Source organism: Gymnodraco acuticeps, unplaced genomic scaffold (assembly GCF_902827175.1).
Source record: "Gymnodraco acuticeps unplaced genomic scaffold, fGymAcu1.1, whole genome shotgun sequence".
NCBI classification, from domain to species: Eukaryota; Metazoa; Chordata; class Actinopteri; order Perciformes; family Bathydraconidae; genus Gymnodraco; species Gymnodraco acuticeps.
In genome coordinates, this window is record NW_022990141.1 from 199,073 (window position 1) to 225,367 (window position 26,295).

The window sequence follows — 26,295 nt, forward strand, 5'->3', positions numbered from 1 at the left end:
TGTTGTTGAGAAACAAACATCTGTGCAATCACCGCTAAATGCACTTTAACACGGGGGTATCTCCTCTTGCACTTTATGTAGCTCTTGTATCATGTCTTGCACTTCATATGTCGTTGCTGCTACATTGTACTGCCATGTGGTAAATGCTTGTATGCTGCTCATGCTCTTTCTGCATGTCATGTATTTATTTTTGCTGTGTATATAAATGTCATGTTCTTAAACGTTGTATGTGAGGGGGATGGAAATTAGCTCAAAGCTAAAAATCCGGCATATTTACATTTGAAGCATTATTTTTTTAAAGTAATAATAATAATAATACATTTTAATTTTAGGCGCCTTTCATGACACCCAAGGACACCGTACAATTTGTGATAAAAAAAAGAAAGAAGACGCTAATAGGCAACAAAACATGATAAAACCCAACTCAAAACCCACCTGTTCAAACTGGCATTTTCTCTATAATCTGTACCCTGTCTCCTTTTGTAGTCAATTTCCTGTTGTTTGTCTTGTCTTACCCCGGCTGATACTTCACTAAATCCACTGTTTTAATGTAAATTGTAAATCTGTAACCCTGTAAGGTGTCCTTGGGTGTTATGAAAGACGCCCCCCAAAATAAATGTATTATTATTATTATAAAAACACAAACAGGAAATCATGGAGGAGACAGTCAAGTGGACACAAATGAAAACAACTTAAAGTGTTCATCAATGTGCATTGTCCCGGTTCAAATAAACGATTAAATCAAATGTTGAATCAAATGTTGTTGATGGTAGCGTTGCCCGAATAGTCCGGAAGCCATTGATGGAAATGTTGTTGTCCGATATATCCTGGTGCATCAATGTTTCTGTAAAGCACATTAAAGTACATTCTATACTTTGTATGATTATTGGTTGACGTGGTTAGCTTGTCCATTCGATTAGCCTGGTCTAAAGAAAGCGGCCATGTGCAACAGTATCGTGGATGCACAACATCAACAAACAAAATCTCTCTACAAGAAAGGTTAGAGAGGGCCAGGCTCAATAAATAACTAATATAAGTTATTAACAGAAAAATAACAAATAAGGTTTGATCAAAAAGGGAAGCTAATAGTTGAAAACAGTACAAATCTAGAGGGAGAAACTGCAACAGCGTGCATGTTTACTAGACTATATTTACTGTCCACCATTTTATTTGAGTGAATCTACAGTGTGCTAATATTGTCCACCAATATAGTGCTTAAACAATTGATTTAACAAAAAAAGTGTCCAAGCCATGTACCAGCTCACAAATCCACATTGCAATCAGTTGTGAAATATAAAAATCCACAAAACGACTGTATGTCAAATCCTACTGTACACACATTAACTTGGTTTAAACACTAAAGTCATATTGTTCCACTTGCGTTCACTGAGCCTCCTCTGCAACAGTTTGGATCTCCGAGTCACACTTTAAAAACCTCGATGTCATGAATTAACCAAAACTGTTATAACCTTAGCAAATGATTCATGCATTCATAGCAAGCGGACTGCTAAATATAGAAATAAACTATAACATACAACAGTAGGAATATGCCAAATGCACAAGAAGGCATAACATTTCTCTCCTGTGCTGATTAGTTTATCCAATAACCAAAATACCACATAACTTGAGTATAAATGGAGACTTATCCCCCCACCTCCAGACTATTTGAATCACCTGACTCGCAGCAGCTTAGTGCAAAAAAAGCACTAAATCCACAAAGAATGCTAATGATTTTTAAGCCAAATCAAGCCTTCATAAAAACAAGACAGGTTTTTTCTACACACATCACACACACACACACACACACACACACACACACACACACACACACACACACACACACACACACACACACACACACACACACACACACACACACACACACACACACACACACACACACACACACACACACCACACCACACACCACCACACACACCACACACACACAAACACAAACACCAATTTTTTTGCTACACGAGGAATGTGAAGTGATGCCTGTGCACATTGTGGGGGGTGGCATAACCTACTGTGAACGTGAAGGAGGCTCGGCCCTTATGATGCTGAGAGAGGGAATTATGGGAGATTTCCTTTAATCCCATAGAGCTCCAGGGTTAACAGTGAACATCAACACCAGCATCCTGCGGGCTAAATATTGAAAGAAGAAATAAAAATCCGATTTAATTTGCGTAAAAAATGAGCAGAGGTGGGAGAAGTACTCAGATCGTGCACTTCAGTAAAAGTACCAGAGAGTATGAATACTCTGTTGCAGGTAAAAGTCCGGCATTCAGAAATAAAAATACAAAAGTATTATATACTTAAAGTACCAAAAAAGTAGCCATTATGCAGATTAGTCGATTTCAGAATATATATGTTTTGATTATAGTTATTGATGCTTTAAAGGTCACCTATTGTGCAAAATCCACCTTTTCATGTCTCTTCTACATCAACATGTGTCCCCTCTTCTTCATGTCTCTTCTACATCAACATGTGTCCCCTCTTCTTCATGTCTCTTCTACATCAACATGTGTCCCCTCTTCTTCATGTCTCTTCTACATCAACATGTGTCCCCCTTTCCCCTCTTCTTCATGTCTCTTCTACATCAACATGTGTCCCCTCTTCTTCATGTCTCTTCTACATCAACATGTGTCCCTCTTCTTCATGTCCTCTCTACATCAACATGTGTCCCTCTTCTTTCTTCATGTCTCTTCTACATCAACATGTGTCCCCTCTTCTTCATGTCTCTTCTTCATCAACATGTGTCCCCTCTTCTTCATGTCTCTTCTACATCAACATGTGTCCCCTCTTCTCCATGTCTCTTCTACATCAACATGTGTCCCCTCTTCTTCATGTCTCTTCTACATCAACATGTGTCCCCTCTTCCTTCATGTCTCTTCTACATCAACATGTGTCCCCTCTTCTTCATGTCTCTTCTACATCAACATGTGTCCCCTCTTCTTCATGTCTCTTCTACATCAACATGTGTCCCCTCTTCTTCATGTCTCTTCTACATCAACATGTGTCCCCTCTTCTTCATGTCTCTTCTTAATCAACTGTGCCCCTCTTCTTCATGTCTTCTTTCTACATCACACATGTGCCCCTCTTCTTCATGTCTCTTCTACATCAACATGTGTCCCCTCTTCTCCATGTCTCTTCTACATCAACATGTGTCCCCTCTTCTTCATGTCTCTTCTACATCAACATGTGTCCCCTCTTCTTCATGTCTCTTCTACATCAACATGTGTCCCCTCTTCTTCATGTCTCTTCTACATCAACATGTGTCCCCTCTTCTTCATGTCTCTTCTACATCAACATGTGTCCCCTCTTCTTCATGTCTCTTCTACATCAACATGTGTCCCCTCTTCTTCATGTCTCTTCTACATCACATCAGCATGGTCCCCTCTTCTTCATGTCTCTTCTACATCACATGTGTCCCCTCTTCTTCATGTCTCTTCTACATCAACATGTGTCCCCTCTTCTTCATGTCTCTTACTTCTATCAACATGTGTCCCCTCTGTGGAAAGAGACTCTGAACGTTTCAGGAACAAAGATTCTCTCTCTTTTTGTCCTGATCCATTTCTATAAAAACCTGTCTGAAAATGAGCTGATCAGATTTTGGCCACTTTATGATGTCATAACGATTTTTTGTCTTGTGTAACCATTAGCCAATCAGCAACCAAGGTAACCCCCCCCCCCCCCTTATCACCTGAATGTCCTCCTAGAGCACCATTGTGTTCTTTGTAACCAAATCTCTCTCAGAGGGGCGTGGGGAGGGGCTCCTTATTTTCATCTAAAGTAACAGACAGAGAATCAGCACTTTTGAAACGGGGCTGAAACAGAGGGGATTATGGGTAATGCTGCAATGATCTGTCTGGTGTTTCAGCCAATCAGAGACAGGCTCTGTATATATCTGAGACCTATAATATATTGATGAAAAACAGTATAATAGGGGACCTTTAAAGTGTTCTCAAAGCTGGTAAAGGTGCAGCTAGTTTGAATGACTTTGTATACTGCAGGGTAGCTTGTGAATTTACTTCAGGTGGAACTAAAGTCTGATTTAAAACTTGATTATATTTCACATCATTCATCCAGATCTGTAAAGTTATTAAAGGTATTAAATACATATAGTGGAGTAAAAGTACACCATTTACCTCTGAATTGTACTAGAGTAGAAGTACAAAGTAGCATTAAATGTAAATACTCAAGTAAAGTACCTCAACATTTTACTTAAGTACAGTACTTCAGTAAATGGCAATAAACTCGATACTACTGATTTAAAGAGAGAATAGACCCAGATGAACCTCTGACCTAAAACCCAAATAAAAGGCTTCACGAGGACAGCAGCATGTTGACTCTTTACAAACTCATTACATTTAAAAATAAGTCCCTGATCCAGACTACACAGCCTCTTAAAAAGATTTATGAAACACTTGTATTAATTTGTGTTGCACCAGTTTTTCTGTAAAGCCTCTCAGATCTTGCCTTAAAAAAAATTACATCAAAAATAAACACACACCAAATGTCCTCAGAGAATCGGTTGTTTCTCAATACTTGGTCCCCACAAGTACAGCAAAACAAACACACAGAAATGTCTTTAAAGGCTGTTTTTTCTGCCCCTAAAAGCTAGAAATGTGCTGTTTTTTTAATTCTAATAATATTAAATTAAATATATTTGGACATTTATCACACATACTTTTCAAACTTTTACTTTACAGACGTGTACTTTTCATAGTTTTTTGGACACATTCTGACATTTCTTTAGGACTGTTGCAATAAGTCAATACATTATAAGGTGCTTGATTGACAAAAATAATCTCTTACAATTTTGATAATCGTGTAATTGTTGAAATCATTTTTTACCTTTTACTAATTTTTTACTTTTCACTAATATCTTTAAATGCTGTTTTCAGCCTCTCTAATCTGATTTTCACTTTTCTCTGATTCATATCATTTTTAGATAAATATCTTTGGACATTTAAATGCATCACCTTGGAGTTTGTGGGACTGGGATGGACATTTTTCTAGACATCTTACCATGAGTTGAACATTGGAAAGTTGCTCTCCAGTAAAATAATCTCCAAATATTTTTCCTAATCATCATTTTCATGCACAAATTGTATTAAATTATGTTTTCAGCCGTTAATATGGAGATATTTTGCTTTTCTTTGATTAATAAAGTAAATGTCTTCAGGTTTTGGACCTTCACCAACTTTGAGAAACTTGATATTTTAGAGAAAAATAACAATTGATCCACAGATTAGTTGATTGTTCTTTTCTCCAAACTGTCAAAATATGATGTAAAATAGCTCCATTCAAACAAACACCATCACACTTGAGTCATTTTCTCATTTAAATGTATTAACAGAATTGTATCAACATTTAATATGCAGGAATGAGACCTTCTGTGAATACATGGCACAATCATATTATATACATTCTTTAAGGAGACAGTGCACAGACTTGGTGGAGGGGGGGGGTAAATATCTTAAAATGACCCTTCAGTGAGTGACCAACATTTCTCTTTTTAAGTTAATTAGCTTTTTAAAAAAAAGAAAAATGGCTGTTACCAAGAAAAACAAAAAGTAATACCACTGCTGTGTCGTACATCCATTCCTTTATACACACTTAGGGTTTAATCACACAAACCAGAGGGGGGAGGGGGGGTCTACCACAGTGCTATTTTTTAAGTGTAAATATACATAATTCCCATGTAACACGACATGTGCAGCGGATCATTTTAAAGAAACTAAATTAGAGCCTCTCGTTAGCTTATAATAAAGCTCATTGCACGTTTTCCCCCACAGACGTTCGTGTCTTCGTAGAAAGCCGCATGAGTGTGTGTGTTGATTAAAGGTGTGTGTGTGTGTGTGTGCGCGTGTGTTCAGTGTCCCGTCAGGTAGTCCTGTGTGGAGTCCGAGGCGAAGGAGTCGGCGTCCTCGTTGTCCGAGTCCTCGCTGCTGTCGTCGGCCGCCGGCTCTCCGGACAGCGCGATGCGGGCGTAGTCGTCGGTGTCGATGGATTTGCAGAAGTGGATGGCGTACTTCAGCTTCTCCTCCAGCACCTGTTTGCACGAGTACCGGGGCAGCTTCAGCAGGAAGAAGCAGGTGTAGGACTCGGGCAGGAAGTGGTCGGGGGGGTTGTATTTATCCAGCACCTGGGGGCAGAGAACAGGACTCGCTTAGTTCTGCAGGGAATATAAAGCTGGTTCTACTTCTGTAAAAAGCAGCTACCCACTCAGGGACTCCTGTGTGGACTTGGCTTTTCTTTTCAAAATGTTTCGCCTCTTTTCAAAAGTCAACTTTATTGTCAATCTTTCAGTTTGTGTGTACAGACAGAGATCGAAATACCGTTTCCCACAATCCAGAGTACAAAAACAAATATATATAAAAATATGTATGCAAATATGTATACCTATATACACAGTCAAAGACACATTTATACATGTGCACACATTAAGACCTAAATAAAAGCACAACAATCAATATATACAAAATAACAGTCACTTCAATATTTGATGGGGCTGCTCCGACTTGAAAATATTGGAACTTCTCAGTAAAATCACAGTGACGTCATTGTAGTAATTGTGGCTATAATCTCTAATCTCTATTTCTTGTCCAGAAGTTCGATGGAAACGATCAAAACAAACTCCTAAAGCCCGTTGTCGCAGATTGTTCAGGCTCCACTGATCGGGCAGGCACTAATTGTTGCTGCCGGTGAGTGTGAGACTTTTATCGCCCTAATCCCTCTCTCTACGGCTGTCACACTGAGCGCTGAAGCTAAATCAGACGGTAAGTGTGAGAGCTAGCTTCTTCCCATTAGTGCTCAAAGTGTCAAACAGATATATACTGTAGTGGCACAGACAGATCATAAAATGCAACATAGTGAATCTAATCCAGGGTTAAATATATATGTACAAATATATAACCCACTTTTCAAATAAATTCAATCAATTGAAGTTGGAAACATTTTCAAACTAATCTTAGTTGATATAAAAAGCCCAAACTAAATACAGTAAACCCTCTGGAGAGCTGTGATGTAGGCTGGTGTGTTTCTAACAGCATTTTCAGGTATCAAGCTTAATTGACCTACATTTGACTGATTTTGCTAACTTATAACTTAGCATATGAGGCAATATACCTCTCCACTAGTGAGTGGCCCAGAACTTCATGTATCTCTCTGTATGTGGCCCTCGGTGAAAAAGGTTTGGACACCCCTGATCTAATCCTTCACACTTCCTAGACGTCTCTTCTTACCTGCACCACGAAGTCCCGCCCCCTGAAGTCGGCGATGGTGCGCGGCAGACGGGTTCGCCCCCAGACGAAGCGCAGGAAGAGCGAGCGCTCGGTGTTGGAGAACGACTCCATCACCTCCCAGAACCACTGGATGAGGGAGGAGGTGGGCTCCACCCCCTTATAGGTGGCCACCGACTTCAGCAGGTGCAGGGGGATGTCAGGGCTCCCACACACCTGGGGGGGGGGGGGGGGGGGGGATAATTCATTAATAATGCTTTGCACAATATATACTTTTTTAAACAAAAGAAGGGCGTATCGGGGTAAAATACACTTTCCGTTTCTCCCAAATTTCCTCAAATTTGTTCCTGGAGCCTCAAAGAGAAGGTTATTCTTTCCATTACAAAGATTTCATAAATGATATCGTACCAATCATCTATACATGGGCCGTTTGGTTTGAGCCATCTCTTTGTGATTGCTTTCCTCGCAGCTACACTCAACATCCAGAATAAGTATTTTATTTTTATATTTGTGGATGTTATATTAGAGTTCGTCCCAATTCAAATTATTTTTTGCTCCAAATATGATACAATATATACTTTTAATAACAACATTACTGTCTGCTACTTTAAATAGTAAAAACAAGAAAAGTATTTTTATTTTATTTAGATTTTATGTTTTTTCTATATCTGGTCTTTTTTAAAATCTTAATATCTCTTACTATGCAATAAATAAACACATCTCAAACTGCACTGTCACATTTATTGTTGTGTTTCTTACCCGTCTTTTAACTTTGAATATATTCTGATTAAAACACTGACCATGGTTTCCAGCTCGTATCCGGTGAAAAGCGACAGTAGGGGAACGGGAACGACTCGAGCCATCCCTTCACGAACTGCATACACCTGCTCATCGAACTCATGGAGCCTGGAGCATCATGGGAAAAGAGGAGAAGGAAATTAAAGGTCTCCTATTATACTGTTTTTCATCAATATATTACAGGTCTCAGATATATACAGAACATGTCTCTGAAGTGTTTGGCTCCAAACACCAAACAGATCATTGCAGCATTACCCATAACCCCCTCTGTTTCAGCCCTGTTTCCAAAGTGCTGATTCTCTGTCTGTTACTTTAGATGAAAATAAGGAGCCCCTCCCCACGCCCCTCTGAGAGCGATTTGGTTACAAAGAACACAATGGTGCTCTAGGAGGAGATTCAGGTGATAAGGTGGGGGGGGGGTTACCTTGGTTGCTGATTGGCTAATGGTTACTCAAGACAAAACATCGTTATGACATCATAAAGTGACCAAAATCTGATCAGCTCGTTTTCAGACAGGTTTTTATAGAAATGGATCAGGACAAAAAGAGAGAGAATCTTTGTTCCTGAAACTTTCAGAGTCTCTTTCCACAGGGGGGGACACATGTTGATGTAGAAGAGACATGAAGAAGAGGGGACACATGTTGATGTAGAAGAGACATGAAGAAGAGGGGACACATGTTGATGTAGAAGAGACATGAAGAAGAGGGGACACATGTTGATGTAGAAGAGACATGAAGAAGAGGGGACACATGTTGATGTAGAAGAGACATGAAGAAGAGGGGACACATGTTGATGTAGAAGAGACATGAAGAAGAGGGGACACATGTTGATGTAGAAGAGACATGAAGAAGAAGAGGGGACACATGTTGATGTAGAAGAGACATGAGGAAGAGGGGACACATGTTGATGTAGAAGAGACATGAAGAAGAGGGGACACATGTTGATGTAGAAGAGACATGAAGAAGAGGGGACACATGTTGATGTAGAAGAGACATGAAGAAGAGGGGACACATGTTGATGTAGAAGAGACATGAAGAAGAGGGGACACATGTTGATGTAGAAGAGACATGAAGAAGAGGGGACACATGTTGATGTAGAAGAGACATGAGGAAGAGGGGACACATGTTTGATGTAGAAGAGACATGAGGAAGAGGGGACACATGTTGATGTAGAAGAGACATGAAGAAGAGGGGACACATGTTGATGTACAAGAGACATGAGGAAGAGGGGACACATGTTGATGTAGAAGAGACATGAAGAAGAGGGGACACATGTTGATGTAGAAGAGACATGAGGAAGAGGGGACACATGTTGATGTAGAAGAGACATGAAGAAGAGGGGACACATGTTGATGTAGAAGAGACATGAGGAAGAGGGGACACATGTTGATGTAGAAGAGACATGAAGAAGAGGGGACACATGTTGATGTAGAAGAGACATGAAGAAGAGGGGACACATGTTGATGTAGAAGAGACATGAAGAAGAGGGGACACATGTTGATGTAGAAGAGACATGAGAAGAGAATTTTGCATAACAGGTGGCTCCGATTGATTTTACTCATTCAGTGTTTTTCCTCACCGGTAGTTGATGGCCAGACGGACGTACTCGGCTCGGTTCTCCAGCGTGATGTGGGAGAACTTGGAGCTGAGCTGGATGTCCTGCCCGCTGGCGTTGGGGACGGTGAACGGGAGCGACATCGCCTCAAACTCCTCCGTTGTCGCCTCGTTGTCCCGGATGTACATCAGGCCGGGAATAAAATCCTTATCAACCTGGTAGAAAGAACACAAACGTAAAGCATTAACGCTTACTCATTCAGGCTTAGTTTAATATTCAGAATCAGAAATCCTTGATTAGTCCCACAGAGGGGAAATGTACATTGTTACAGCAGAGAAGAGCCAAAGACAGCTTAATGTTACCTAAGAAGGATGCATAACAAAATATTAAAGATTAAAAAGTTACACAATTTACAAAAAACACATCCTGTAACACAGGGGTGGGGAACCTTTTTCCTCTCAGGGGCCATTTCAATGTTTTCAACATCCTCCGAGGCCCGTACAAATTATTGACCTCCGCTTAGAAATACTAAAATCACAGCCCATTCATTTCACCTTTCTTTCATGCTGTGCAAAGAAAAAGCAACCTCTCAATCCAGATATCTCACCATGACTCGCGCACGCATGTGCACGGTGTGGCATGACCACCAAAACAGAAAGATCTGGACACAAGATGTGTGCAAATGTATTTAGTTTCCTATCCATGTGAACATGATTTAAGTGGGGGGGGGACCTAACCTCCTCTAGGGGGGTCCGGGGGGCATGCTCCCGCAGAAAGATTTGTTTTTAAAGGTCCCATGTCATGCTTTTCCAGTTATTACCCGTCCCCTTGTGTGTTATGTAGCTTTTTCTGCAAGTAAACGGTCTGCAGAGTCACAAACCCTCAAAGTGCACCCTGTAGCGAGTAAAACTCTAACACAGAAAATACCTCCCCAAAACGCCTCGTTGGAGATACGTCACTGTCCATTTGATTCTTCCGGGTACGCATGATGTCAACCGTACCCGGAACGAAATGGACCAATCCGTGGAGCCGTTACGTTACGTCCGCGGAGCCGTTACGTTAAGCCCCCGCTGATTGGTCCAAATTGACCAATCCACGGACTTCCTCACACACTCAGTGCATGCAGCTCTGCTGATCTCTCCTCCCTGGCTGCAGGCTGATAACAGACAGTTGGGATCGCGGCGAAATTCTCTCTGCAGACCCATTCTCTCTGCAGACCCGTTCTCTCTGCAGACCCGTTCTCTCCGCAGACCCGTTCTCTCCGCAGACCCGTTCTCTCCGCAGACCCGTTCTCTCCGCAGACCCGTTCTCTCCGCAGACCCGTTCTCTCCGCAGACCCGTTCTCTCCGCAGACCCGTTCTCTCCGCAGACCCGTTCTCTCCGCAGACCCGTTCTCTCCGCAGACCCGTTCTCTCCGCAGACCCGTTCTCTCCGCAGACCCGTTCTCTCCGCAGACCCATTCTCTCCGCAGACCCATTCTCTCTGCAGACCCATTCTCTCAGCGTTTATCAACCCTTTTCTTACTCAATATCAAGCCACACTTATTGTTTTTACTTCGGCTGTGACTTTGTGTGTGCTCAGGATGAGTTTGACTGTGTATCGCTAAACAAGGAAACAACACCTCCACGGAGCTTAGCACGATTCACAACGTCCCGACCAATCAGAGCACACTGTGCTCACAGGGAGGGTGGGGGCTGGAGCTATTGGAGCTACAACGAGCCGTTAAAGGCCGGAGCTTCCCCACCCCTGCTGTAATAGTTCGATTCTGATTGGTCAATTCGGACATTTCAGAGGTCAATATGACAGTAGTACTGTTAAGCACTTTAATGACCGATACAAATATATATATATATGTGCAATAAGAAGATAAGAACAAAATAGTAATATAATCATAAGATAAAATGTTCAATAAATATAAAAAATAAATAATAATGTTTGAAACATATAAAGTTAAAGTAAAAATAAAATGAAATAACACTTATATAAACATTAAAGGTTAAAATGCGCAATAAGAACTTATATAAACATAAGAACTTGAGTAAATATCTGCAATAATAATAAAATAAAATAAATACAAGGGCGACTGTGTCTGCGAGGGAGTGCGTCGTCTTTCAACCAAAAGGTTGTTGGTTCGATCCCAGCCCGTGTAGTCAACATGTCGATGTATCCTTGGCCAACGGTGTGTGTATGTGTGTGTGTGTGTGTGTGTGTGTGTGTGTGTAAAGCACTTTGAGGGGTCGAAAAGACCTGATTAAGTGCTATATAAATAAATAATAAAAGTACATTCCATTTACAAATATTAAATAAAATGGAATGAAAAGTATTTAAATAGTATTGAGAAGTTGTGCACATTGTACTAATATATTAAAAACAATAATAAAAAAAACATTTATGACAAAATATACAGTGGTGTATTACTATTAATTAAGATATTAATGATGAAAACCAGATGATTGCTGAATATCGACAGAGTTACAATAACCATTAACTTCACCTGCAGTAGCATTCATCTTTTGTTATGCGTGTTCTTATTACGTGGGTGCACTCGTGTCCTCATGCTCGCATCACATTCCCCGTGAGCGGCACAACGGTCCATCCTACTGTATTCCTTTCACATCAACCTTTACGATATCTCCAGGGCAACAAACTCCAAACAAGAGCAGCTTTGTGCGGGACCAGAGTTTCTCCTCCCGCTGCGTAGTATGGCGGTTCAGGAGCTCATGATCGCAGCGTGAGGGAAGGACTCCATTCCCTTTCAAACAAAAGCTCACACTGTGGCTCTTAGACTGAAATATAGAATTCTGGGAAGCAGGTACAGTGAGTGCAGGCTTGGGGAGAAATGAGGATTCACAACAAACTAACTGTATTCCTGACAGTTACATAAGAGAGTCTACTGTTGCATTTCTTACATATTGTGGATAACTAGCAGGATGACAGTGTTAGTAAAACCTTCGTATAGTGTTAGATGAAAAAGAATCAGATGTTGTCTCTGTGAGCTGTTCTGTTCTGTAGGATAATACTTTAAGAATATATACGCCTCCTGCCTGAATCTGCTTCATGGTTTAGGTGAACCTATATGTTCATAAAATAGTGAGTGTGAGCTTAACTGTGTGTACTAAACTAAAACGGAGCATTTTCTGTCAGCCCAGATTTTTTAAACTGTAGTACTGTTTGTGCTCATGTGGTGTACGTCTCCTAATGTCAGACATATACGTTTTTATGATCTCATGATCTGCTTTATAACCTGGAACAAGAACACATTCCTTTACATTCCTGCTCAGATTAAACTCTAATCCTCTACAGTGAGAGACTTTCTGTAACACACACACAGGGTGGGGGGTGGGGTCCACTTCAAAAATGTAACCTGTTAAAACGAATGTAATCTGATCTGAGTACCAAGGCAAGGTTATGTATATAGCAACTTTCAACACAAGGCAATTCAAAGTGCTTTTTACCACAATACAAAGTAACCTGATTACTTTACTTTTAGATTACCTCAATATCAAATGCAATGCAGATTAACCCAAGGCAGTAGCCTAAACACCAACAGTGAAACACATGAGCACATAGTACAGTTTGAAAAAGCAGAAATAAAATCTGAGCTGACGGAAAATGCTCCGTTTCAGTTTAATACACACAGTTAAGATCACACCAGTGGCGAGCCGTCAGGGCCTAAGATATTCTACAAAATAATATTTAAAAACATTAAAAAAATATATTCTTTTTTTAAGTTATATTTTTCATTAGTTTTACCAAAAATAACTTGATTTAATTGTATTTAAAATAACATTTCCAAAGAAATAAATACTTTGAATCTACCTATTCAGTTTCTGTTGGAATGTGAAGGGTTAAATGAAAGAAGCTCGTCTCTGCGAGTCTGTGAAGAGAGGAGCTGTTGGACGTCCAGGCGGTCCAGCTATGAATTCACAGAGGGTTGCTATAGTAACAGAACGAGAGAGTAATGTCAAATGACAGTACAATTGACCAATCATATCTTCCCTCTAAATGGGTGGGTGTTATTATCGCGGACTTTATGACAAGTTCCGCCCGCTGTGAAACTTTTCTTGTTTCCATAACAACAACAACTTCCTGTCAACAGCATAAACTCGCCTTCAAAATAAAAGCATGCCAAATTACATTTAAGACATACAACTGCAACGAAAGTAACAAACACAATGCAATATCCTTTTCAATTTCAAAGAACACAAATAGGGTTATTTACAGGTGTTGTTTTGTATGGTAGAGGCTTGCTTTCATTGATGCGTTTTGCACCCCGGGCCATTGTTTTGATATTCCGCTGAAGTATACACTGTGACGTAACAACTCGAGGGAAGGGGTGGGGGTCAGATGGCCTAGGTATAAAAGTCACGGCTCGCCACTGGATCACACACACTATTTTATGAACATATAGGTTCACCTGCTGAATTAAAATCAGAACAAATGAACCTAAGAAAGTGGAAATGTAATCCGTTACTCACCAAACCTGCATTTAACCTAAATACTAATGTCCTTCTCCGTATTCCTTTCAAATATTTCCACACTAATCTTCCGTGTGTATTAAAAACACAGAGCCTGGGTGTGTGTACATACCTCACTGAGGTCAGCGATGGTCAGGTTCATGCCGGCCATCTGCTTCCAGACGGGCTCGGCCAGGTTCAGACTGAGAGGACTTCCTGTCCGGATAGCGATGCCCAGCACCACTCCTGCACACACACAGAACCAGAACACTTTATTTATGGGGGAATTGCGTGTTGTGACAGTTGCTATAAAAAAAAAAACTATACATAGAATTAAAGCAATTATGTAGACATGAGGAGTTAAAGTCAAATGTACCAATAAGGACAAATGTATTAAACATAAGAAAGTAGTACAAATTTGCAAAAAGTTAAAAAACGTTTATCTAAACAGAGAATTTAGAAGTTGCTCTACATATTATATAAACATAGGAAGTTGCAAAACGTTCAGTCAAAGATTAATTTAAACAAAATAGACTAAGAATATTTCTATAAATATAAGTATATATGTGCAATAAAAGAGAACATTTAAATAAATGTATATTCATATATATATATATATATATATATATATGAATTGAGAAAGCCCTATAAAAGAGAGAATTGAATACAAAATAAATAATTATTTAATGTTTACAGTTAGATGTGCAATATTTTTTTTTTTAAATAAAGATATTTACCAGAGGTTGGAAGTAACTTAATACTGTACTTAAGTAAAAAAAATTGTTACTTGTACTTTACTTGAGTATTTCCATTTTATGTTACTTTGGTATGGTACTTCTACTTTTACTCCAGTACAAGATCTGAGTACTTAGATCTTGTACTTTTACTCAAGTACAAGATCTGAGTACTTCTACTTTTACTCAAGTACAAGATCTGAGTACTTCTACTTTTACTCAAGTACAAGATCTGAGTACTTCTACTTTTACTCAAGTACAAGATCTGAGTACTTCCACTTTTACCCAAGTACAAGATCTGAGTACTTCCACTTTTACCCAAGTACAAGATCTGAGTACTTCTACTTTTACCCAAGTACAAGATCTGAGTACTTCTACTTTTACTCAAGTACAAGATCTGAGTACTTCTACTTTTACTCAAGTACAAGATCTGAGTACTTCTACTTTTACTCAAGTACAAGATCTGAGTACTTCTACTTTTACTCAAGTACAGGATCTGAGTACTTCTACTTTTACTCAAGTACAAGATCTGAGTACTTCTACTTTTACTCAAGTACAAGATCTGAGTACTTCTACTTTTACTCAAGTACAAGATCTGAGTACTTCTACTTTACTCAAGTACAAGATCTGAGTACTTCTACTTTTACTCAAGTACAAGATCTGAGTACTTCTACTTTTACTCAAGTACAAGATCTGAGTACTTCCACTTTTACCCAAGTACAAGATCTGAGTACTTCTACTTTTACTCAAGTACAAGATCTGAGTACTTCTACTTTTACTCAAGTACAAGATCTGAGTACTTCTACTTTTACTCAAGTACAAGATCTGAGTACTTCTACTTTTACTCAAGTACAAGATCTGAGTACTTCTACTTTTACTCAAGTACAAGATCTGAGTACTTCTACTTTTACTCAAGTACAAGATCTGAGTACTTCTACTTTTACTCAAGTACAATATCTGAGTACTTCTACTGTTACTCAAGTACAAGATCTGAGTACTTCTACTTTTACTCAAGTACATACAAGTTCTCCCACCTCTGAAATGTACCTAAACATAAGAAGGTTAAGCCAAATGTGCAAAATCTAAAAAAGAAAGAAAATCTAAATAAATACTTAACGAGTATAATCACAGGGGTGTTTCAGTATGAATCAATATGAACCTGAACACCAGATTACTGCTTTACCCAAACACAACAGCACTTCACTGTGCAGTAGAAACCTGTGGGGCACTGAAGCGAGTCGCAGCTCAGTCCAGGTGTTTTATCAGTGAAAAAGCACCTGAAGCTTTTGTACGTTTTTGCATATTTCAGTTTTTGTTTGTCTGGGATTAGCCGTCCCTGACTGGATTAGCAGGATCGTACCCAGGAAGCGGAACATGCTCATGTGCAGTGCGGACTTGGCGGCCGGGTTGAGCAGGAAGCAGTCTCTGTTGGCGCCCGACTCGTCACGGCCGTTGGGAGTGACGATGAGGAGCGGCGTCAGAGCGTTCTGCAGCTCCTCACACATCTCAGCGATCGACTCACTGTAACCCCCCCCACAGTCGTCCACAGACTCACCTGAGAGAGACAAGAGCATCAGATCAGAAACACTTAACTCGTCCTGCAGCGGGGGGATTTAGGGCGTCACAGCACGAAAGGGTAAAGTAACGTTGTATAACATATTCAATACAAAGGTACGGCGAACTGCAGAAATATTGGTCTGACATATTAGATGAAATGGAGAAGATATTTCAGACATTTAGATACGGACCCGCTGTCTTTGATTCTAGGTCTACCAGTCAAATCACTACCTACTGCTGCGAACAGAACATTATATAATGTCCTTACTTTTGCTGCTAGGAAAAATATTTGATTACAGGCTTAATGACTGATTTTAAATGCCATTTTCTTAATGTCTTTCATTTTTTTGTAAAGCACTTTGAATTGCCTTGTGTTGAAAAGTGCTATATAAATAAACTTGCCTTGCCTTACAGTGGACTAAGGATCAGGTCCCATCCCTCGAAGGTTGGCGCAACATTATATTTGAGTCGGTTCCCCCGGAATATCTCACAAATGTTTTACATGCCAAATCTGACCAGTTCTATACAATCTGGCAGCGTTACTTACATTCCCTTGAACCTGAATTGTTGGCTGTTATTGTTAAAGGAACCATGAATCTCCTGTCGTCATACATTCATCATCAGTGGTAAGCACTACTATGTTTCTTTTTGGTTTATTATATGTGCAATGCCTTGTTGACATGCTGCTGTGAGCAAACAACAACAAGTACATTTGATCTTTAAACACCTACCCACAAACTTGACCTTCCACACCCTGTGAGGCAGCAGCAGGCTGTCGGGACTGAAGGAACTCATCTTAGAACACATCTGACCAAACACTGACTTAGTGCCATCAGGACCAGCAAGACCTCCTTTACTGCGGGAGCGCTTCACCTGCAGGGGGGGGGAGAGAGGAGGAGAGAGGAGGAGGAGGGGGAGAAGAGGTCATGGTTTACTTTGTTTCTGTTCTGTGTTTAATGACTTCCTGTTATATATAAACAAACTAGTGATGAGCATGAAGTCCTGGATATGACAGCTCTGAGACATGGAAACAACCAAAGCGAGAAGGGGGGGAGGCGGTGTGGAGTCACACACACACACACACACACACACACACACACACACACACACACACACACACACACACACACACACACACACACACACACACACACACACACACACACACACACACACACACACACACACACACACACACACACACACACACACACACACACACACACACACACACCACACACACACACAACACACACACACACACAACACACACACACACACCACACACACACACACACACACACACACACACCCACACACACACACACACACACACACACACACACACACATCCCTTATGAAAGAATCACATGTAACGCCTGTCTGGAACACAGGGAGGGAGGGTGAGGGCTGCAGTAAGAGTGAGCAGGAGACTTGGCAAAGGATAAACGTGATTATAAGTTGTGTGTGTGTGTGTGTGTCTGTGTGTGTGTGTGTGTGTGTGTGTGTTATTTCTCACCTGTATCCTATTGAGCTCCACCACAGGGCCGTGCTGCCGGTCCCTCACCATCGTGGCCTGAACCACCTTCCTGAACGCTGCTTCCTGTTCACGGAGACAAAAAGGTTTCATCAGTCCCCAAAAATACTATTATGCTAAAATGCTGGTAAAAGTAAAAGTTGGGTTTTCAAAATTAAGTAGAAAAGCATTCGCACCAAAATTAAGTAATTGAATATACATTATATTGAAATGAGCCATTACGCATAACCAGTACTTTTACTTTGGGTACTTTGGGGGGGAAGTGTGTGGGAGAGAAACTCCCTCTGTAGGGAACACAGGGATTTTAGCCTTTGCAGACCATTAACATGCACAAAAACCTCTAGAACACACTACAGGAAAGGGAACACCCTAAAAAACATATAAGGGCATCTTTCAATTAAATCTGACAATGCACATCTGTTTTTTGTGTGTGTTTAGAATAAAATAACTATAACAGCATGTTGTGGGTGTAGAATAACACTGACTGATCCGTTCATCTCACCTTGCCCTGGGAGATCAGGATTCCCCTCAGCGTGTCGAAGCCCACCGAGGGTCCGTGTCCCGTCTGGCCCAGCCGGCCCTCCAGGTCGAACATGGGGATGCAGGGGCAGAAGAGCTCTGAGATGTGATGAAGGAGCAGCAGCCGGTTCCTCAGCGACATGATGGGGATCTCCTGCAGGTGGTTGTACTCCATGGGAACCTTTAACACACATGATAGGCATTTTAGAGTCACTTTGTTTTAATGATGCAAAGCTTTACTGCCATCTACTGGACATGTGGACAGTGATGGAATTTCCCAATGTCAATTCAACATCAGCTGTGGCCAAAATAAACAGTTGACAGTCATCAAAACATGTGGCCCTAAGAAGATTAGGGCCACAAAAATAATATTTAAAATGGGATTTTTTTTTTTTATCTAACTTTTTGGGTGTATTTTGTCCTGAGATTTATTGTATTCTTCTGAGAAAAAAAATCACATTAAAACAAATATATATTTATCTAATCTCCCTTATGTGATGTCTGTGTATTTATTTGGTTTATGCATAAGTCTGCTTTTCTGCGAGTGTTGTTCCTTTGTTTATTAACCTGTAAAGAAAGGAAAATAAAAAGATAATTACAACAACAACAAAAATCACATCTAATCTAATTTGTGACTATAAAGAATGAAAGCTTGATCTCAGTACCTGTGCGGGCAGCTTCCCGGCGTTGGTGGGCTTGCTGGTGGACCAGGCGAGCGTGTGGGCGGAGCCACAGGCCACTCGGTTGATCTTCTTCCCCTGCAGCGCCGCCACCAGCCGAGGCCTCTGGATGGCGTTCGTGGTGCCGTCTCCAAGCTGGCCCTCGTCGTTATCGCCCCACGTGTACACTTCTCCTGAGCCAAACCCAAAAACAACAATCTGAGAATCTGCGGTCCAACACGGCTTAGCTGAACTGTTAGCAGACCAACTGTTAACATGGCAGAATGTAGGGGACTACTTTAGTTGTTGTTATTGTTTGTTTGTGTTCTTTGTACATACAATCAGTACAGACCACTGTCTTATTTGTATGCATATATATATTTTGCTTTCCATCTCTAAATGACAAACACTTGTCGAAACGCAATACAAATATTTTTGATCAGAATATTAATAGAGCAATAAAGATATCTGAGAATTGTATCAGTGGTATACAAAGTAAAAGAAAACATAAAACATGGCAGAGAGAACTCGTACAGTTAAAGGGTCTGAAATTCGCCGACAAATACATTAAGGGTGACGTCAAATATATGAAGAAAAAGGAAGAGGATGCATGAGAGAGGTGGATCGTACCATCCTCTGTGCAGCAGACGCAGTGCAGCGACCCCGTGGCGATGGCGATCACTTTCTTTCCCTGAAGACCCTGAACCTGTCGGGGCCGTCGCACGTGATCATCAGAGCCGTGTCCGAGGCGGTGGTAGTCCCCCTTCCCCCTGAGAACAACATCATGCAAACATTTATAACAGACTCATGTCATCACAAATAGGGTTGTGAACCAAACCTAGTTTCAGAGTCAGTACCAAAACCCATTTCCCAAAACCGGGTGCCCAAAAGAAAATGGATTTCGGGTTCTGCTTATCGGTTCGTCTCCCAGACTCTCTACACACAGCAGCTCCAGAGAAAGAACATACAACTGGCTTGATAAGGACGAAGGGTGTATTACTAACATGTAAAGGTTATCTAGCGTTTCCTCTCCTGTGTCTGTTGGTATTGGATGCCTTATCCTCTAAGAAGTAAACAAGTTTTCCCACAACGCTCTGTTATCCCAAAACTGTGAGACCGACTCACAGAGCAGAGGAGTCAGGATGTTGCTTGTGATTAAGGTCTTGTCTAGAAAGTTACTATGAGTGAAATTACAGCGATGTTGACAGTATAGACGCTTTCACACCGGAGTACTTTTCCCCGTACTTTTCCCGTTTAGTTCCGATAGTTCCTGGGATTTTGCGGTCACACCAAAAAGAGAACTTAGTTCATGAGAACTTTTACCCCCTTTTAGTCCCTGCTAGAGAGCTGGTACTTTCCTGGGGAGAAAAAAAGTTCCAATTTCTGATTGGCTGGGCGAATTGCAAACCACGGCCCGTAAAATTCGGAAACGTTTTGTGAAGCCGCCATTGTATTTGATGGCATTAGCATTATTAGCATTAGCATTAGCCCCGTGCACCAACGGAGAGAGAATAACTTATGGCAACACAAAAGAAAACATGGGAGCGGTGGAGATGAGGAGGTGTCGGCGTTCTGACGATTTACTCGGAAGGCTTCAGTAGAAGCTGCTGGGAGTCCCAGCAGCTTCTACTGAAGCCAGTCCCCAACTCCGGGGACTTCTGGCCGGGGACTTCGGGTGGCAGTATACGCCGTGAAGTGGTTTGCGGCCTGCCAGTAAACCCAAAGCAGAAGAAGAAGAAGTGACGTCAGCGGCTTCATTTGCGTAATCTTCCCTCAGTGAACTTATTCCGGTGTGAACGCGATCTGCTCTTTAGTTCCATGGGGGAACTAAGTGCTGGAACCTAAGTACGGCAAAGTACTTGGTGTGAAAGCGGCTAATGTGTTACACAGGCACGTTTCAGCCTTACAGCTAAAGAGACAGGGAGAATTGTCAATTGAGTAAAGGTCTTCATATAAACCATTTTTGTGTCTTAAATAGGCATCTGACTTTAGTGCCAAAATTATGAACCGATAAGAACCAAAGACGATGAGCAGAACCAAAATCAGAATCGGACTCGTTAAATCCAATGTTAACTGTGTGGTCGAACTGGAAGAACTGACACTTTTCGGGTCGAACCGGAAGTGTGAAACGGGGCGGGGTTACATAAGGTCAATAACCTTATTATTATAAACAGATAAACGTACCATGTGTACACGGCTCCAGACTTGGTGAGCGCCACAGAGAACTGAGAGCCACATTCCACTTTGACTACGCCGAGGCCGGTCAGAGAGTCGATCTGCAGAAACAAGAAGTTAATACAGCTGTCATGTGAGGGTTTAAATCACACATCACATCTCTTTCAATATTCATTTCATCCCTCCACAATGTGCACGCATTCTGCCTCAAGGATCAAGATCTTATTGTGTCTCTTGGCTCTTTAATAATCAGGTATTTAAATGTGTTCTTTGACGTTATGTTCCAAGTGCAATATGTCTTAATGCTTTCAATGTTTTTTTGTTCAATTGCCTTGTTATAGAAGTGTGCTAAATCAGCCATCAGCCTATATATGTCTTTAACCCATATCTACTAGGGATGGGAACAATTAATCGAATATTCAAAATTATTCAGAGAATATGAGTTATGAATATTTTTATTGTAATTTTTTTTTTTTGGGAGGGGTGCATAAGTTGATACATATTATCAAATGGAATAATTCAATGTATACGACAGTGCCATAGCTAAAGGTGTGTTTTGCTCCGCTCACCGGTCCCTCACAGCGGGCAGAGCTGCAGGTGCTGATCTCTCTCTCTCGTGTCCGGTTAGACTTCACTCGCGTTTATGTCCAAATCCATCAGATCTAGCTAGTTCTAGCCAATGATATGGCTGCTGCCCCTCCCGACACGCAGATCACGCAGACTCAAACCTCATCTTATGCCCAAATGCGGCGTAAATGCGCTCCGCAGTTACCCCGTTGCGAGGTTCCGGCGCTAACAGTTCACGAGCGTGATCCCCCCCCCCCCCCCCTAAATGAAGGCTACAGAAAACCTTGCTATACTCTTCTCTACAGCTGGCCTGATTGTGAATCGCCTCCGCACCCGCCTCTCCCCTGAGCATGTAGACATACTCATACTCGCATTCTGTGCATAGGCCCTGTTACAGGTTGTTGATCTCTGTTGTAATAGGGTTACGTTACCCTAACCCGTTATGTTGTTCGTGTCTGACCGCTCTTTCATTTAAAAACCAAGTTATGTTTTAAGCATGAAAGCTGTAGGCCTATAGCTGTCAACTGTTCAAACTGTGATCACCAGTTCAATACATTTGACAAAGTCGACTTGGTTTCTATAATTATTTGAACATGTATTTATTTAAATTAAATAAAAAAATACATTTTTCCCCAAAAGGTTTTTTTATAGGATATGTACATTTCGGTTAACCGTTTTTTTGGGGGTCGAATATTCAAATATACATTTGCTTTCAAATTCCCATCCCTAATATCTACCACAAGGCCGAAGTTTTAAAAGCTAGCAGTGCTTAACTACTGTACATTTGAAGAAGTATTTCAGACATTACAAGAAAGTAAAAACTAATTTTGATGCTTTTGACACACACTCTGTTTTCTTCATATGTCAAATAAGGGGGAAAGGAGACATAGTATAAAGCCATGCCTCTGCTGACCTCTGTTGCATGCCACAGTCTGAACTCTCTTACCTTCATGGGGATTTTACAGCCGTCGCTGCCCCCCCGGCCCAGTTTGCCGTAGTCCCCGTCCCCCCAGGACCAGACCATGTCGTCGTCTGTGAGACACAGAGTCTGAGCGTCTCCGCTGCCACAGGCAACATCGATCACCCGGTGACCCTGCAGAGCGTCAACCTGCAGGAGACACAGACAGAGACAGTGAGGTCAAGTCAATTGATTAATAGCAAGATTACAATGTTAGTAAAAACCTAAAAAGATGGGAGAACCCTTCTTTTGTTTAACTGTTTGAATTTTTTATTTAATGATCTATATTGTCAATGTTTTATATTGAAAATAAAACACCCCTGTTCTTGTGTGCTTATTGTTTTGTTTAGAAAAAGAAAAAAGACTGACCACTCTGTAAAACTATTTAACTACATCTGCATATGTACACTGAAGTTGAAATGTGATCCAAAACTAAAAGAACATAGTGTTTGTTGTAAAGGATCAGGTGTTGTCTCTTCTCTGTGAGCTGTTCTGTTCTGTAGGATAACATTACATTACATTACATTTAGCTGACGCTTTTATCCAAAGCGACTTACAATAAGTGCATTCGACCAGGAAGACACAACCTTGAAGAAAACAGAATCATATAAGTACATCAGGTTTCATAGAGCCAAACATTTCAAGTGCTACTCAACTGGCTTTAGGTAAGCCAGCCCTTTATTAGTTTATAAGTGCTTTGTTAATAAATCTATCGCTCGAAGTGGAGTCGAAAGAGATGAGTTTTCAGTCTGCGCCGGAAGATGTGCAAGCTATCTGCTGTCCTGATGTCAATGGGGAGCTCATTCCACCATCTGAGAGCCAGGATAGCAAACCCACGTGTTTCTGCTGATGGGAACTTGGGTCCCCTTCGCAGCGAGGGTGCAGCGAGTAGTTTGGCTGATGCAGAGCGGAGTGCACGTGCTGGGGTGTACGGTTTAACCATGTCCTGGATGTAGGAAGGGCCAGATCCATTGGCAGCATGGTAAGCAAGTACCAGTGTCTTGAAGTGGATTCTAGCAGTTACCGGAAGCCAGTGAAGGGAGCGGAGGAGCGGAGTGGTGTGGGAAAATTTAGGAAGGTTGAAGACCAGACGAGCCGCTGCATTCTGGGTGAGCTGCAGAGGTCGGATGGCACATGCAGGTAGACCAGCCAGGAGGGAGTTGCAGTAGTCTAGGCGTGAGATGACGAGAGCCTGGACCAGAACCTGCGTCGCTTTCTGTGTCAGCTGGGGACGTATCTTCCTGATGTTGTAAAGCGTGTATCTGCAGCAACGGGTTGTAGCACCGATAATACTTCTATACGCCTCCTGCCTGAATCTGCTTTATGGTTTTCACTTTCTTTGGTTCATTTGTTCTGTTTTGAATTCAGCAGGTGAAAATATACAGTGGGGCAAAAAAGTATTTAGTCAGCCACCAATTGTGCAAGTTCTCCCACTTAAAAAGATGAGAGGCCTGTAATTTTCATCCTAGGTACACTTCAACTATGAGAGACAGAATGAGGAAAAAAAAAAAAAAATCCAGAAAATCCCATTGTCTGATTTTTAAAGAATTTATTTGAAAATTATGGTGGAAAATAAGTATTTGATCAATAACAAAAGTTCATCTCAATACTTTGTTATATACCCTTTGTTGGCAATGACAGAGGTCAAATGTTTTCTGTAAGTCTTCACAAGGTGTTCACACACTGTTGCTGGTATTTTGGCCCATTCCTCCATGCAGATCTCCTCTAGAGCAGTGATGTTTTGGGGCTGTCGCTGGGCAACACGGACTTTCAACTCCCTCCAAAGATTTTCTTTGGGGTTGAGATCTGGAGACTGGCTAGGCCACTCCAGGACCTTGAAATGCTTTTTACGAAGCCACTCCTTCGTTGCCCGGGCGGTGTGTTTGGGATCATTGTCATGCTGAAAGACCCAGCCACGTTTCATCTTCAATGCCCTTGCTGATGGAAGGAGGATGTCACTCAAAATCTCACGATACATGGCCCCATTCATTCTTTCCTTTACACGGATCAGTCGTCCTGGTCCCTTTGCAGAAAAACAGCCCCAAAGCATGATGTTCCCACCCCCATGTTTCACAGTAGGTGTTCTTTGGATGCAACTCAGCATTCTTTCTCCTCCAAACACGTCTAGTTGAGTTTTTAAACTAAAAGTTCTATTTTGGTTTCATCTGACCATATGACATTCTCCCAATCCTCTTCTGGATCATCTAAATGCTCTCTAGCAAACTTCAGGCGGGCCTGGACATGTACTGGCTTAAGCAGGGGGACACGTCTGGCACTGCAGAATTTGAGTCCCTGGCGGCGTAGTGTGTTACTGATGGTAGCCTTTGTTACTTTGGTCCCAGCTCTCTGCAGGTCATTGACTAGGTCCCCCCGTGTGGTTCTGGGATTTTTGCTCACCGTTCTTGTGATCATTTTGACCCCACGGGGTGAGATCTTGCGTGGAGCCCCAGATCGAGGGAGATTATCAGTGGTCTTGTATGTCTTCCATTTTCTAATAATTGCTCCCACAGTTGATTTCTTCACACCAAGCTGCTTACCTATTGCAGATTCAGTCTTCCCAGCCTGGTGCAGGTCTACAAATTAGTTTCTGGTGTCCTTTGACAGCTCTTTGGTCGTGGCCATAGTGGAGTTTGGAGTGTGACTGTTTGAGGTTGTGGACAGGTGTCTTTTATACTGATAACGAGTTCAAACAGGTGCCATTAATACAGTTAACAAGTGGAGGACAGAGGAGGCTCTTAAAGAAGAAGTTACAGGTCTGTGAGAGCCAAAAATCTTGTTTGTTTGTAGGTGACCAAATATTTATTTTACCGAGGAATTTACCAATTAATTCATTAAAAATCCTACAATGTGATTTCCTGGATTCTTTCCCCCCATTCTGTCTCTCATGGTTGAAGTGTACCTAGGATGAAAATTACAGCTCTCTCTCATCTTTTTAAGTGGGAGAACTTGCACAATTGGTGGCTGACTAAATACTTTTTTGCCCCACTGTACATGTTCATAAAATAGTGTGTGAGCTTAACGGTGTGTATTAAACTAAAACGGAACATTTTCTGTCCCAGATTTAATTTCTGCTTTTTTAAAAACTGTAGTATAAAGGGCTCATGTGTTTCACTGTTGGTGTATAGGCTGCTGCCTGAATATGCTGAATGTGAGGCAGGTTTTCCTATAAAGACAATCATTTCTGATCCTAAATATCTTGGTTTATTCTTTTCTAAGGTCAAAACATCTTATTGATATTTCCTTTCTATTGGATTTATTCGCATTGCATTTGATATTGAGGTAATCCAAAGCCTTTATCAGAATCAGAAACGGGTGTATTACCAGGTAGGTTGATATGTACGAGGAACTTGACTTGGTGTCGTGGTGCATAAAAAAAGTAAAACAAAAATAAAACACAGATAGAGAACTATTTTAACACTAGAACCGCCAACGGGTCAATTTTACCCGCAGCTGTTTTTTGATTGAATGTCACTTTTTTCAATAAAATATTAAAGTCTCCCAGTCCGTGACTTTTCCTGAAAGTGTGTTAT

General features: G+C 41.2%; 1 protein-coding gene across 1 annotated transcript in view; it reads right to left on the minus strand.

The window, feature by feature from the left end:
- Positions 1-5,881: 5,881 nt before the first annotated feature.
- Positions 5,882-26,295, minus strand: part of herc2 (HECT and RLD domain containing E3 ubiquitin protein ligase 2) — a 101,079-nt gene continuing 80,665 nt past the window's right edge. The window contains 13 exon segments of the mRNA XM_034217170.1: positions 5,882-6,154; positions 7,254-7,466; positions 8,051-8,156; positions 9,627-9,817; positions 14,193-14,305; positions 16,154-16,348; positions 17,082-17,223; positions 17,870-17,953; positions 18,390-18,587; positions 19,072-19,259; positions 19,696-19,835; positions 21,250-21,341; positions 22,754-22,915. Of these exon segments, the coding sequence (XP_034073061.1) occupies positions 5,882-6,154; positions 7,254-7,466; positions 8,051-8,156; positions 9,627-9,817; positions 14,193-14,305; positions 16,154-16,348; positions 17,082-17,223; positions 17,870-17,953; positions 18,390-18,587; positions 19,072-19,259; positions 19,696-19,835; positions 21,250-21,341; positions 22,754-22,915 (2,097 nt within the window).